At 40.8% G+C, this 15,481-nt stretch overlaps 1 protein-coding gene across 1 annotated transcript in view; it reads left to right on the forward strand.

The window, feature by feature from the left end:
* The first annotated feature begins 11,607 nt into the window (after positions 1–11,607).
* The window catches only part of LOC124554899 (molybdenum cofactor biosynthesis protein 1-like), a 69,077-nt gene continuing 65,203 nt past the window's right edge, over positions 11,608–15,481 (forward strand). Inside the window, exons 1-2 of the mRNA XM_047128588.1 lie at positions 11,608–11,736; positions 12,918–13,138. Of these exons, the coding sequence (XP_046984544.1) occupies positions 11,608–11,736; positions 12,918–13,138 (350 nt within the window). The remainder of the gene's footprint in view (positions 11,737–12,917; positions 13,139–15,481) is intronic.

A 15,481-nucleotide genomic window follows, 5' to 3' on the forward strand; every position in this document is an offset into this window, starting at 1 on the left:
ATGGTAAGTAGCACTCTATCATTTCCTATATTTCTAAGTTCCTACCGAGAGTTTCCGTAGTTTGATTTAGACTTCTGAAAAAGTTATAACACTTTTCTGAGCTTTTTAAAAGTGTGAATACAACATTTGCATCTTACCGCTTCAACTAGAGCAAAAGTTCTATTGTACCACATCTCAAAATCTTTGGGTCCAATTTTTTTCGTCATCAGCGGTATACTGTCACAAATCAAGCCTTGGTTATGTGTATTGTTAGATTTTGTTTATTATTATTTATGTGGGGTGCATGAACAATGCAGCTGACTGGGATTCACCTGCTGCAAGTCATAGACTGACCACTGCTGTGTTCACTGCCTGGGTCAAAGGTGCTGAAAGGATGTGCTCATTGATGCTATGGAGACACTGTTCTGTGTTTTATTTTAACGACAATTATTGTCAGTTTTTTCTTGTTTTGTTTATAAGAAAGGAATGAGGACATCATTAGATCTTTTGAAGAGTACACAACATAAATCACAAAATGTTATTTCTGTATTAGCAAAAAATTGGACTACATTGTATGATAGAGATGAAAAAGAAACCGTGATTAAATTCTTTCTGTGTTAGATTCCTGAACCTGCCGATCTTTGAGAGAGAGAGAGAGAGAGAGAGAGAGAGAGAGAGAGAGAGAGGGGGGGGGGGGGATGGGATTTAATTGTATCTCCCCATGCAGCCGTAGCATTTTGGCATGTCGTACATTGGTCAGATCATCAGTAGCTTGGAGGACTCGTATGTAGGACAAAAATCAGCAGCTGTAAAAGGCAGATTTTTTTTCCAACTACAACCAATTCCTCCATTTTACAACAGCATAAATGAATGCAGCTCTTTTTCCCCAAATTTGCTGCTTCAGAGTATTAGTGTCATAATGAAGTCTTTTAAGAATTAGGGGCACAGACAGATTAATAAATACAAACAAAAGCAGGAATATTCAATTTGCTCGAGGCTACCAAATGAAAGAAGAAAGGGGGGTAGGGAGGAGAAAACAAGATCACGTAAGAAAGAAATAAACTGCTGATTGTTTGCATCATTCCTAGACTCAAAACCCTAAGCAAAAGAAACAGTGATGATAGCATTGATTTAAAATGATGTCAGAAAAGACGGCAGCTAATTCTAGGTGATGCTCCATAAAGCCATGGTCTCACGTTGTCAAACCCCTGCAGGATTGTTTGAGGGACAATGATTTGACATTGATTGTTAAGTCAAAAAGGCAATGCATCTTTGACTGAAGAAACAATCAAAAATATATTCTTTTAATGGAATATTTACATTGCAGTGTACTGATCTGAGAAACATACTGAAAAGAAACATGACTATGTTGAGAAATTTTCATTTTGTATTTTCTTATATTTGTAACCACAGTACATGAAAAAAGTGACACTCGACATTTGAGTTAACTGAAAGATGAAAGATTAGGGTTTCATGCCCTGCCGATCCTTGTCCCCAAACGGGGACAGCCCGCAAACAGAATTCTACCAACCAGCTTGGACTGAAAACATAACACACAAGAATCGTGCCCGTGAGTGTAGATGACACTCGGAATATCACGCAACACGGATACCCGAGGATGGTGTCTGTCAGAGCAGATTGCAGATGAAGCACGAAGGCAGAGGGAACAAATTACAGACCTGCTCCATCTGACGGTCAGTCTCAAGTAGCACTTTGTAAAAGCAACAACTAATGTCACCGAAATATGCGAGGAAGACAATGATGTCCGACTGTGCAAAGGACAACTCAGGAATTTCAGCAAACTTCTGGAAAAACCTGAAGAATTAAATTGACAGAAACCTGTTCTGGATTGGTAACTTACAAAATAAAACATTTTCAATCTCTGGACTAGTCACACACAAGAAAGATAATAGGCCTTTAAAAAAGAGGATACCATACAGTGTAAAGCTGAAACATGTAAATTAGTCTGGCCAATATGCTCTACACCTGAGCAAAAGTGTCAATGAAGTGGTGCACCTTTTAGGAACTGTTAAAAAAGTGTCATTTTACGTCAATGAACACAGCAATGACAACCTGATCCTAGGAGAAAAGAGCTGATACACACTATTTATTTAAGAATGAACACTTCACCTCAACTTTTCACAGCACGGGACCATCAAAAATTGAAACAATAGAGCAACACAGAGGACACTACCACACAGCTGGGGGAGGGCACAGAGAGAGAGAGAGAGTTTAATGACCTACTTACTCACTTTTTACTGGCAACAAGATAAGAGTGCAGGTGGTGTCATATCAAAATTGTAGAGAACATGCACGAGAAAAAGTTTTAACAATAGCAAATTAACGTACTTGCTAGTGCTTATTTTTTGTTTTAAATATCTCTCTCAAACTGATCAGGTATTGGAAAAAGAAAGATAAATATTTTGAATTAAGACTTAAAACAGGATGGAAACGGGTACCATACTGGCCTGAATATAAGATACACCATTTCTACAAAAAATCTCCCATAAAAACTGGGACTTTTATGAATCATAGAAACCTCAACTGTAGTGCTTTTTCTTAAGTTTGAAATGAAACAAAAATATCACTATAGTTTGTAAATCAATTGTTGTGTATGAGGTAGCAATGCAAACATTCTCTTTGTTGCTATCCCATTTAGGTAGTGACTACAGAGGGATCCAGAGAAGTGTAGACATTTTCTGATTGTTATTACCTTTGGAACAAAGTGTTATATGGCTTCAATTTTGAGTGGTAGCATAAACCACTGTTTTCCCAACAGATCTTGTCGTGTGGGTTTCCAGCAGATGACAATGCAGCACTGAATGAAATACAACTATTGTTTGAGCAATGCAAGGCTGTACTGAAACAACAATTTATTGTATTTGGTATAAATTTTAAGCAGACAATACTGTTTAAAATGTGCACAAGGAAAGGTCCTCCGAACAAGAACATCAACCTCCAGGTTCCAGCACTGCTGTATTGCAACATTTTTCTAGATCATCTCAAAAATCTATGAAGCAGGATGTATGGGGAAGTGGGGTAAGCTGATCAAGTGCATGATAAATTCTGAAGACTGCAAAGTGGAAAGTGTACATTCCAAGATTATTTCACACTATGAATGAGGACAACCCGAATCGAAGGATGGAGCACTACGAGTGGTCTGAAGGCATGCTTCACGAAGATGATGGTTTGCAGGGAAGGTTATCTGGCCTAATGAGGCACAATTCAACCTGAATGGTAATGTAAACTGTCATAGCTGCATGTATTGGGCTGCTGAAAATCCTCATGTTCACATGGACAAACATGTTACTTCACATGGTGTTAATGTGTGGTGCGGTCCGTCGTAGTATTGTTTCTCTGACCCATTCTTCTTTGAAGGTACATAACTGGTGAGGTGTATCATATGCTGCAAACATTGATTTTATTAGCCATCCAAGAGGTGTTTGGAAACAAAAGATTTTTACCTACAAGACCGTACTCCGCCTCACCACCACAGAGATATCAGATTCTACTTAGATGAAAATCTATGTGGGCGACGGATAAGTCGAAGAGGAGCTGTCAAGTGCCCACCAAGGTCACGGGACCTTACAATTCTCGACTTCTACCAATGGGGGACCTCGACAAACAAAGTTTACCAACAGAACCCAGCTACACTGAATGAGATATGAGAAACCATCAAGACATTCTGTGCAGCTACCACACTGGCAACACTGACAGCTGTACTTCAGTCAACAATTCAGCAACATTGATGTTGCTTGGCTGCTAACAGGTGTCACTTTGAACACACAAAATGATCTTCCTCCCATGCAAGAATTTTGACACTATGCCATTTTGTTCCATCAATATTGACTATCAAAGAGAGTCTACATTTTTCTGGACCCCTCTGTAGAGGAGGAGAGGAGATTAGTGTTTAACGTCCCGTCGACAACGAGGTCATTAGAGACGGAGCACAAGCTCGGATTAGGGAAGGATGGGGAAGGAAATCGGCCGTGCCCTTTCGAAGGAACCATCCCGGCATTTGCCTGAAGTGATCTAGGGAAATCACGGAAAACCTAAATCAGGATGGCCGGACGCGGGATTGAACCGTCGTCCTCCCGAATGCGAGTCCAGTGTGCTAACCACTGCGCCACCTCGCTCGGTGGACCCCCCTCTGTATTACCATTCTCACAGTTTCACTATTTTAGACAATGGGACAGGCACAGTTTTTCTCTAACTAAAGAATATAATTTATTCTTCACCAATGAAGCACAACATTGAGAGAAAATTTTGGAATTCCGTACAGTTACGTTGCAAATTTCAAACTCACAGTTATTCATCTAACAGATGTGCTTTTTAAAGGTACGGTTCAAGAAATGCTGCACATGCAATGCCCGGGATTGTAGCGACGGCACTGTACTTTGGGAGGAGAGTGACAAAAATACTGACAGTGACAAAACAATGAATGTTAGTGAAGTTAAGAGTGTCTTACATGAAAACTGCAACTGAAAGCTTTGTTTTGGTGTGTAATTTATCTACAGTGTACTACAAAAAAAAGTGGTTAAGGGTAAATCACATTTTGAAAAGCTTTTGTAAATGGGCAACTTGACAAATTATTTTTAATTAAGTTTCTCTCTTTTTCGAAATTAAAGGTGCAACTTATATTCAGGCCAATTCGATGTGTATATAATTTATGATAACTACGAACAGACTTTGAAATTTGCCTACGTCACACCAGGTATACTTAACTTATTTCACTGACCCACACAGATGCTCATGTCCGGTGGAAGTCTCCTCTAGTTCCCCCACTTTTGGTCAGAAGCATTATTTCAGATATCACAATGTCATGACTCACAGCTTTGCACATATCGTACACTGTTAAGGCAGACACCGATACAGCAGTGAGAGCTTCCATCTCCACGCCCGTCTGCCCTCTACACTTTGCTGTGCCAGTTATAATCACACAGTTGAGAGCAGAGTCCAGTTCAATGTCCACAGCCACAGAGGAGAAAGATATATTATGACACAGAGGGATAAAACTGGACGTCTGCTTGGACCCCACAATTCCCGCCAGGCGAGCAACGCTAAGTACGTCACCTTTCTTCAGGCCATTTTCTCGTACGAGTTTCATCAGTTCGGGTCCCACAAAAACCTTTGCTCATGCTGTTCTGTCACCAGCTTCGAACCCATGTCACCAGCTTCGAACCCATGTCGACCATTTTCGCCCTGCCGGTCCGGTCAACATGAGTCAGACTTCCAGACTGTGCTCCCAAACTGCAGAAACGGCAAGAGAAGACAGAGGGCTGTGCTCTGTGTGTTTGTCTTGTTAGGAGTCCTGCATTGCACATAATGCTTGGGGCACAGGGAAGCAAAAGAAACTGTTTTCTAGATTCAGTCACTACACTCAAATTATGTGACAACAACTGAGACTTCTGTGTATCCAACACAAACAGGGGCGAAATGTTGGTGTCTGAGAAGAAGTACTTTTGAAAATCTTGTTTCTGAAGGTTTAACAACTTCCAACTCTGTGCCTTCACGACATCACTACAGCCATCAAGTTCAGTGCCACCTGGAACAAAAATACAAGCTGTAACAAAGAACTCTTCATAATCTGAAAATAGGTTAACTACAAAAGAATTTTTAAGCATTTGTGTTGAAACACCCCCGATTAATTCCTTTACTGGATTTTGGGTAATTTACCGAAGCCACCAAACAGTTAATTATTATGATATATGACCGTGTGCTTAATGGATGAAAGGCTATTGGTTGTTCTGCGAATGCGGCTGTTCTGAGACAGAATAGCTAATGATTGAAAGTTTGTCTATTATTAAGTATCACAAAGGTTGCGATGTACAACTGATATATATTTCCTACTAACACACAAATTCTGAGGCAGTTGCTACCTTTGCCTTACACGTCTAATTGCGGTTATCTCTTTTTACTGATTGCTGATTTTCAGTACTTTGTCACACGCAATGCTGATGGTTAACATTCACAACAATCCTCACTGCAATCCATGGTTGTTGCTGGCCGACGCGGTTGACGTGAAACACGTAATTCGGCACTTGTCACTTTCTGTTTCTTATCACTCGCGAATCGGCATTAGTGAGAGTCAACCCCACAACGATCAGGGGGACGTGCTCACTCGTCATACTCCAGTGAATTTTACCGTTTACAACTTACTCGACCACCATTCTTGCCCGTCTTTCCCACTCTACTTCTCACTCGACACTCTACCATACTACTGCGCACTCAGCACTAGTCTCACTGCCTACTGCAGCGCTCGACAATCGACTCCTGTCCGCTATCGACCTGGGCGTCAGATACTAGCATCTTTGTTTGTGGGATCACGGATCCCTTACAGTGTTCAAGACAAGTTCTTTGAACCTTAATGATCTGTGATGATTCTTTTCTTTCCTAAGCTAAGGTCGAAAATCTGTTTTGTCTGCAGAAGTGTGCAATATGAATATTACATAAAGTTGATAGGAACATCTCACATAAATCTCCTCAGTGGCTGTAGATTTCACAATCTTGCAGGAGTGGATACAAGTGGAGGTCATAGCAATGATGATAACTACCAAACACTTCCCAAACAACATATTATACTGGGGTGCCCTTAAGAAGGCAGCAGTGTGGTGCATTCTGTGCAGAAAGAGATGGGGAATGTTTTATGGTGCTGTCTGTGTGTTCTCTCTCTCTCTCTCTCTCTCTCTCTCTCTCTCTCTCTCTCTCTCTCTCTTTCTCTCTGTCCCACAACTCACATTTCAGCCACTTCCAACCCTCGTATCTGGCACAGGCCACTGTGTCTGCTTCTGACTCTGCCTAGTAGAATTTATGCGGTCGGAAAGCTATCGCTGTTGCTTTCTAATGTAATACTTGTCATGTGTCCTTTATGCCAGCCATTGTGAACACTAATGGCTAAGTAACCTCACCGTACCTAAATGCCTTGTATCGTACACGCACTGCAAAATGCACACTACAGACAGATGTGGCAGAATGACACGATGTCTTTATATTTTTTACTTCACCAATTTCCAAATGCACACATAACTTTTGGAGAAGGAGGTAGCGTGGAAACAGAAGTGTGTCAAAAATGCCAAGTTCTTCCAGCAATGACAAGCTACATGTAATAAAGGACACTTTTCAGATGCTCGTGCTAGGGTCTGCCCACAAGGACATGCTTTTGGTCTGATTGACAACATTCCAGCTGGGTAAAGCTGCACACCACTGGGTTGAACATACCAGCTGTCAACAACAGATCCGATACAACAACAACAGAAAGAATGACTTCCCGAACACATTTGGAAATCACTGATAGAAACAGTATTCCCCTCATTCACATGTGTTTGCAGACCTCTGTTCAGTCATAATGTTTATTGAAATAATGATGGTGAGCACACACTTTGACAGAGTTCAACTTGGTTGTTACGTGATTGTTCAGCTTTTTCCTTCTTTCCTCCTCCCTTTTCTCTTCCCAAAATCTTTTCATTCTTTGACTGTGTTCTTGTTTCCTTTGATATGTACATATTTTCTCTGTTTTCTTCCTTTCCTTTACTTCAAGTTTTATGTTCATAATTTTGTTTCTGAATTTGTCTCTTTCATTCATCATTTCCATTCTGATTCCTGCTTGTTTGTAGCCTTCTTCTATTTCTTGAAACCAACTGGTTTTTTTGATTAAGGCATTTACTACATCCTAAATCCCTTTGTGAATCTGTCGCTATTCATTGTGTGTATGTGTCCACAGAATGTTAGTCGGTGTTTTCTGATTGTGACTGAGTCTGCCTCTGTGTTCATATAATTCTCTGGTTGATCTCTTCATTCATATACCATCTCTGTGCACTGCTCCTAAAAATTTTCTGAGGATTTTGCATTGTATTCTTTCTGCTTTGTGGTGCCTGGTCCTCAGATTGTGGTCATTTCTGATGCAAAGAGTGCTTCTGATACTATAACTGTATTGTAGTGCATGTGTTTGCCTTGTACTGAAATGTTTCTTTTATTATAGTGTGTCCATGTCAGTTTGTACACTTTCTGAAGTTCTTTTGTTTGTTCTATGTTTTCTTCCTTCTTTGATCCACCTATTTGTATTGTTACTATTATATTGAATAATTTAATATGTTTTTGTGTGTTTATTATTGTTATTAAAATTGTAGATGTCTGTCGTATGCTAACAGCGAGGTTGCTAGCGAGTTGCATTTTTGAGGGAAGCTGGGCGAGGGAGGGTGGAAACAGTAACAAATCGTCACTCCCCCCGTAGCAAGACTGCAGCACAAGAGGCAGGAGTGCCATCTGTTCCCTTCGACGTTTCTGTCTTGCTTTGCCACCTATCAGTAAGTGATGAACCAGCTAAATCTGGACTTTGCTGCCACAAATCAAGAAGCAATGGCTCGGAGACAGCATGAGCTCATTGCCCAACTGACGGGTGGAAGCAACACAACAGCAACAGCAACACCAACACCAGTCACACCACCAGTGAATATACTAGAGAGGCCCTCAATATCACCGCAGTAGTCCTCGAGCTGGAAGTGTGAGCTCCGTGGAACAAAGATGGACCTTGGAAGCTGGTGGGTCCAAAATGCAATCAGCAGCAACATACACGAACAACTGAGCCTACTGACTCACACGGCAAATGCAGCGTGCTTTTACCAACACCAGTTCCGAGCATCGGTAATATGAGGGACCATACAAACAATTCTGCAGCACCTCAACTACACAACACTACCCCAGCTGCTACGCAGAACACTACACCGACTGGCTTCCCACTGGTCAAAGTACACAATTACACTTGCCTTGGCAAGCTAAACAATACATTTGTAGAATCCCACGAACACTGACTGCAAATTTGTATGTCCGTCTGGTTGTTTGACCTGTTGTGCTGCCATTCGCAAACAGCATTCCTGGAGGTGTTTTCCTACAGGATAACACTTGCTCACATACTGCTGTTGTAAGCCAACATGCTATAGTGTGTCAACATATTGCCTTGGCTTGCTCGATAACCAGCTCTACCTCCAATCGAGCACATATTGGACATCATCTGATGACAGCTTCAACGCATCCACAAACATCATTAACTGTCCTTATATTGGCCAACAAAGTGCAACAGGCATGGAACTCCATTCCACAAACTGACACATGACACGTGTACTACAGCGTACCAGAATTTACATTTACATTTGCTGTGGCTTATCTCACACTTACATTGATCCCTGATCCTGCAACATTAATCACTTTACATATGTTGTCTCAACAAATATATTCCTGGTATTTCATTACTCTACATTAATTATTTTTTAGTGTTGCAAATTTTTCCGTCAGTGTACCTGGCCTTTCTTTAACCATCCCTGGTGCAATGCAGAATTTTCTTCCCAGTAGCGAGAAAATGCTGTTATTCCAATTTTGAAATCAGATAAATTGCCTCTTCAAACGGACAGCTGTCGTCCAGATTGTTTACTCAGTGTCCTGCAAGTTACTTGAACATATGGTTAGTCGAAGGCTGTATTGTGTCCTTGAATCCCCGGGTCTTTTGGCTTCGATCCAGTGTGCTTTTCGCCAAGGGCGCTCTACTGAAGATAATTTAGTCCACTTGAAGTGTGTTATCTGAACAGCTTTTGCTCAGCATCAGTTCCTTGTTGCAGTTTTCATTGATCTGCATATATATCTTATGATACCACATGGTGCCATAACGTCCTTGCCACCTTAAAGGAGTGGGGCCTCCATGGTCCACTCATGATTTTTATCCAGAACTTTCTTCCATGTCACACTTTTTGGGTACAGGTTGGTGACTCCTGTAGCATCCCCCCCTGCAGGAGACGGGGCTTGCACAAGGTTCTGTTTTGAGTGCCGCTCTCCTTTATGTGGCTATCAATGATCTGGCGGCAGCTGCATGACATATGGTGTCCCCATCTTTTTTGTTCATCCGCGACGGCTATTGCTGGAGGCAGAATGCAGGGAGCAATACACTAAGCACAATCCTGCGCTTTCACTCATAGCATCCATTTTTTGGCTGCCATGACCTACGTTATGCATTTCTGCCATTGTGTTTTTTAGGACCGGTCTTTTATGCCTAGTTGACATGGCTTCCCCGTCTTTGTCAACTAAAGCAGACATGTAGGTCGCACCTGAATGCTCTTCTATGCCTCAGCGACACCGACCGCGGTGTGGTCCACTCTAGTTTGGTATGGCTGAATGCAGCATTGGTGCAGTCACACCTAGATTACAGGAATCTCTCATATGACTTTTTATCAGCTACGACATTACGCCTGGATTCGATACACTATTGTGGGGTAAGACTGGTAACAGGTGCCTTTGGACTAGGCAGCAGTTCCACTATTGTGGGTTCTGCACCATCAAAAATTGATGGCAGCTGCTCGCCCATAGTACCCTAACTGTCATCTCCTCTTTCCAGATACGAGATTTACCTCCGAAAACGGCAACACAGGTCTGGGGTTACGATCACCAAGTTTGAGCCTTGGTCCAGCACACAGTTTTAATCTGCCAGGAAGTTTCATATCAGTGCACGCTATGCTGCAGAGTGAAAGTCTCATTCTAGAAAACTCTTTAACTGTAATTCTCTTTACATATTGGCTATTTTCTTCTTTTCTTCTTATATGGGGGACATGGTCTCATCTGAGAAGTGAAAGCAAGCCTGTAAAAGAAAGGGGGGGAGGGGCAGTTCTCAATTCTTGAGCAGTGACACTCTTTTTTTTTTTTTTTTTTTTTTTAAAAAAAAAAAAAAGAAAGATCCTTTGTAATTTGGGTGAGTTTATGTTCAATCCTTGCACCCAATTTACTCTTTCATCTACCTACTTTTTTTCTCGTCTAGCAGAACGATATTTATGACCGTTGCTTAATACCTGTTTGTATCACTTACACTGCTGGTATTTATGAATTCTTTAGCATTTGACTCCGGAAAGACCATTTTTCTTTGTAGTGAGGTCTTGCCAACAGCAAATTTTCTGGATGGAAAGTTGCCAATCTGCTCATATACTTTAAAATTTAAAAGTAAATCTAGCAATGCTAGAATGTATACAAAATACTGATATACCCATTATCAAGTTGTTGTTTAAAGATTCGCGACTTTTAAAACTTACGTAGATTATCTTTTTCATGATAGAACTTTACATAAGAAGTTATTAAGAACATTGTGAATATCACATGATGAACAATTGAATGACTAAAGCAGTGTTATCAACCCTCATTCATTGACACATGTAATAAATTCATCGAGGCAGTGAAGTCCAGAGCTGTTGTAAAAATTTCTGAAATTAAAAGTATATATTACCTAATGAAGGTAGTATTTTGGGGTGAAAGAGCACAATAATTATTATTTTTGGAATGTAATAATTCACTATGGCTTCATTTTAATTCTAATAAGTTTCACACTGTAATGAAACATTGTCTAAATGCCTCTCTCTCTCTCTCTCTCTCTCTCTCTCTCTCTCTCTCATTTGTTATAACTTACCACTGTTATTTTGTATTTGTATTGCAGTCATTACATTAAAATTGGCTATATTGATTCTGCAATTTATACTATTATGTTATTGCTAAGAATTGATTTAAAGAATAAACGTATATATTTATTTGTAAGATTTTGTAAATTTATACCACTGGAACTCTTTCAAAATATTTGATTGCATAATACTGCCAATAAATACAATGACTTTCTTTCTTCTGTTTATGATTGTAATAGATGTTGGACACGTTGATTCCAAGTATGTTATACAGAAACGCAGTGATTTTTTACAAAAGGCAAAACTATGTGTTCGAAGAATTGTGGAGAGGAGGGTACGTGATGTATTTTAAGTAGGTTATAAAGAGTGACTATAACAACAAAAACAATATATTATTGATAAAATTATTTAATTGAATAGATAAAAAATCTACTCACCAAGTGGCAGCAGAACATACACATAAAAGACTGTTATGATTGGCAAGCTTTCGGAGCCAGTGGCTCCTCCAGACAGAAGCATTGAAGGGGAAGCAAGAAGGGTAAAGGAAAAGGCCTGGAGAGTTCCAGGAAAAGGTGTAGATTTTGGGAAAGTCACCCAGAACTGCGGATCAGGCGAAAAATAGAAACGACACATGTCATATACCAGCTATTATGTAAACACTGTTCAGCTTTCTACATCTGCATGACTACCACCAAATTATTAGTTACGATAAATGGGCATAGGCATAGTGTATATACTGGAAACTCACAATATCCTGTTGCAGGGCATGCACTACAACATGGCATACGTGACCTCGACACTTGTTTCACCACACATGCCACCTGGATTCTTCCGCCAGACACCAGTTTCTCAGAACTCCGCAGGTGGGAACTAGCACTACAACGTGTCCTTGGTTCTCACCACCCACCTCGCTTTAATTTACGTTAATTTCTGCTGTCTCAGCCTTTCTTCACTGTAATTACTCTTTGCTTCACTCCGTTTTAGCTTTCTACATCTTTCATTGTCTTTCCCGTCTATTTTCACTACCCCCTCCCGCAGCTGTTGTATACAATACGCTTAGCTTCTCACTCTTATTAACTCATGTACAGTTTTAGTAGTAATCTCTGTCTTGCATATTACCCTGTCTTCCACCTTTAAGCTCTCAGGTTTCCGAATCTTGCCCGATGCAGTCCCCAACAATTAGTCTTTCCTTCTCATCCTGTACGGTAAGTCACCCATGACCCACGGTTCTGGGTAACTTTCCCAAAATCTACCCCTTTTCTTAGACCTCTCCAGTCCTTTTCCTTCACCCTTCTTGCTTCCCCTGCAACCCTTTAGCCTGAAGAAGGAGTCACTGGCTCCAAACGCTTGCCTATCACAACAGTCTTTTATGTGTGTGTTCTGCCACTGCTTGGCGAGTAGATTTTTTATCTATCCAATTAAATAATTTTATAAAGAGTATCTGTGTGTGATGTTTTTATTGGTATACAACTTGTTATAAACAAAACTTATTTTTACCATTTAATATGTTTCCAGATATTTACCAGTGGGAAAGATGAAATTGGGTTGATTGTACTTGGTTCTGACAAGACACAGACTCTACTTGATTACCCAAATGCGAGTGTGGAATTTCCTCTTGCACTGCCTACATGGCAGATGATATCCTTTGTGGAGAAATCTTTACATGAAAGAGAAATAAAAACAGATTGGATAGATGGTGTTGTTGTTGGCATGCAAGTCTTGAAAGATGAGCTAGAGTAAGTATTTAAAGCTGTCTGTTTCATGACATTCCTGGAACATGTTCCAGAATGTGTGTTACACAAATCACAGCGACATAGTTGTGACTTTATAAATTTGAATCAATATGTTTTTGTAATGAAAAGGAAACAGAAGGCACAATACCTGCAGAAATAGGAAATTTTTTTGTGTGATTTTACTGTATGAATGTTTTTTACAGTTTTTCAGCTCATTAATTAAGGAGGTATTGATACAAGGCTTTGCCAAAAATCAATCTGTCACCTACAATTCCAGCCCTGTCACTGGCATTCCCTATCCCCACAACATGACTGGGCCACCATGAAAGCAGCCACATCATTGTCAAATTCACTGAAACTACTGCATAGCAATTTACTTGAGTATGGCTGCTGTTGTGGTCTTCAGTTTGGTTTAAGCACTGCGTCAATACCTTCTCTTCATAGCACTCGGAGGTCGCGATCTGTGACTGTTTTTACAAATGGCAAGAGAACTTTTCCTCTAGTTGCTTGTTTTTCAGTGAAAGATGCAAATATTTTAGAATGTAGTGCCTTATGTATATCTGTTAGAATAGCCACAAGGTCTGAAAGTTATTTTCAAATGATTGAGCTCTTCTACAGAGTATTGAAATTCACAGATTCTTCCAACCTGGTCCACCAATGTCTTACATACTCCTCTTCCTCCATGGATTGTTTCCAGCATTTGGAGATGAAACATTAGGCAGCAAAACGTGCCTTATAACCAAAATCTAATGAACATATAATTAAATTAACCAAAGATGTAATGTTGCACTCTCAGGTAAGACTGATCTTGAATGCAAAGCCTAAGTGGAAATTAAATGTACGCTGCAACATTCATCACACTTTTTGTTATTGAAATTATTCACAGTGCCATAGGGAGAACTGAGTTTATGTGTTTTGTAGAGTCAGATACACGCTGTGGCGCAGGGTGCTGTCCGTTATTCTCCTGACTATGATGTGCAGGAATGGTAGTCTTCCTTCTTCTTTGGTCTCCATAGTGAATTTGATTTTGTGGCGTGTGGAGTTCAGATGTACAAAGAAGTCAAGAAGTTTGTCTCTTCCATGAGGCCAGATGACAAGTGTGTTATCCACATAACAGAAGAAGAAGAAGAAGAAGAAGAAGAAGAAGGATTTCCATTTGGATGACATCAGGGCCTCTTCCTCGAAGTGCACCGTAAATATATTCACAATCTCTGGTCAGAGTGGGCTGCCTATTGTGACTCCATCTGTTTGCGGGAGGGGGGTGTGCCACGAGTCAGTGAAGTGGGAAAGCTGACCAAGTAATATGTGTGACGTGTCATACCTCGACCGATATTGAGAACAGAATAAAAAATTCAGAGGCATTACTTTTCAGCACTCCCATGCATATTCTGTATGCAAGATAAGCTTATGGAGCAGGTTTCTCATTCAGAAATTCTATTTCGGTGTTGATTGTTTACACGAAGAACGTGTTAAGCATAATGGAAGAAGGAGAAATGTTTATCAGCATTCCAGATTTGGCAGTGGCAGGCTCATGGTCTGCTGAGACTCTGGTTTATTGTTTCACTATATTGCTGCTTGCATTGCTCAGAATCTCATTTTGTGCGAACATAGAATTGGTAGGTTCAGGAGGGCCATGCTAAATGCCTTGCAGGGCCTCAGTAGTGCCACCCAACTAGCACCTGAGAGGGCAGACAAGTGTTTGCTCATGCGTACGTGATCCTGCAGTGAAGTTGTGTACATTTAGTCAGGAAGTGGGCTTGTATACAGTGAGACAAGTATCCACACAGACAATGTGATGGCATCTGGAGCAGCACAGACTGTCAAGCCCTTAATGCAGCTCTAGAGAGAGGTGAACTGACAGCGGTGCAACTAACAACAATGCCAGACACAGGAATGGCACTGTGTCATCGTATCAGATGAGTCTCGGTTCTGTAACATCGTCACAATTGATGTACTTGTGTGTGGAGGCTCTGATGCCAACAGACCTGGCCAGATTGTACCTGTCATTCCCATGCGGGTCCAGCATGTGATGTGATGGTATGGGGTGCAACTGGATACATGTCACAACCTCTGGTTCACATAGCCAGTAATTTGGACAGCAGCCATTGCATTTGTGTTTTGTTAAGGCCTATCGCTGTGCCGTATTTTCAAGGGCTCCATGATGTTATCTTTTAACAAGATAATGCAAGACTACACATCACCTGAGCTGTACTGAGCTACCTCGATACAGAGAGTGTTCCACTGTTGCCATATCCAGCATTTTCTTCAAATCTGTCACCTGTGGAGAACATCTGTTCACAGGATGCCAAGAGATGGGTATGCCACCAGTCGCCAGCCACCAGTCGC

Source organism: Schistocerca americana, chromosome X (genome assembly GCF_021461395.2).
Source record: "Schistocerca americana isolate TAMUIC-IGC-003095 chromosome X, iqSchAmer2.1, whole genome shotgun sequence".
Classification (NCBI taxonomy): Eukaryota; Metazoa; Arthropoda; class Insecta; order Orthoptera; family Acrididae; genus Schistocerca; species Schistocerca americana.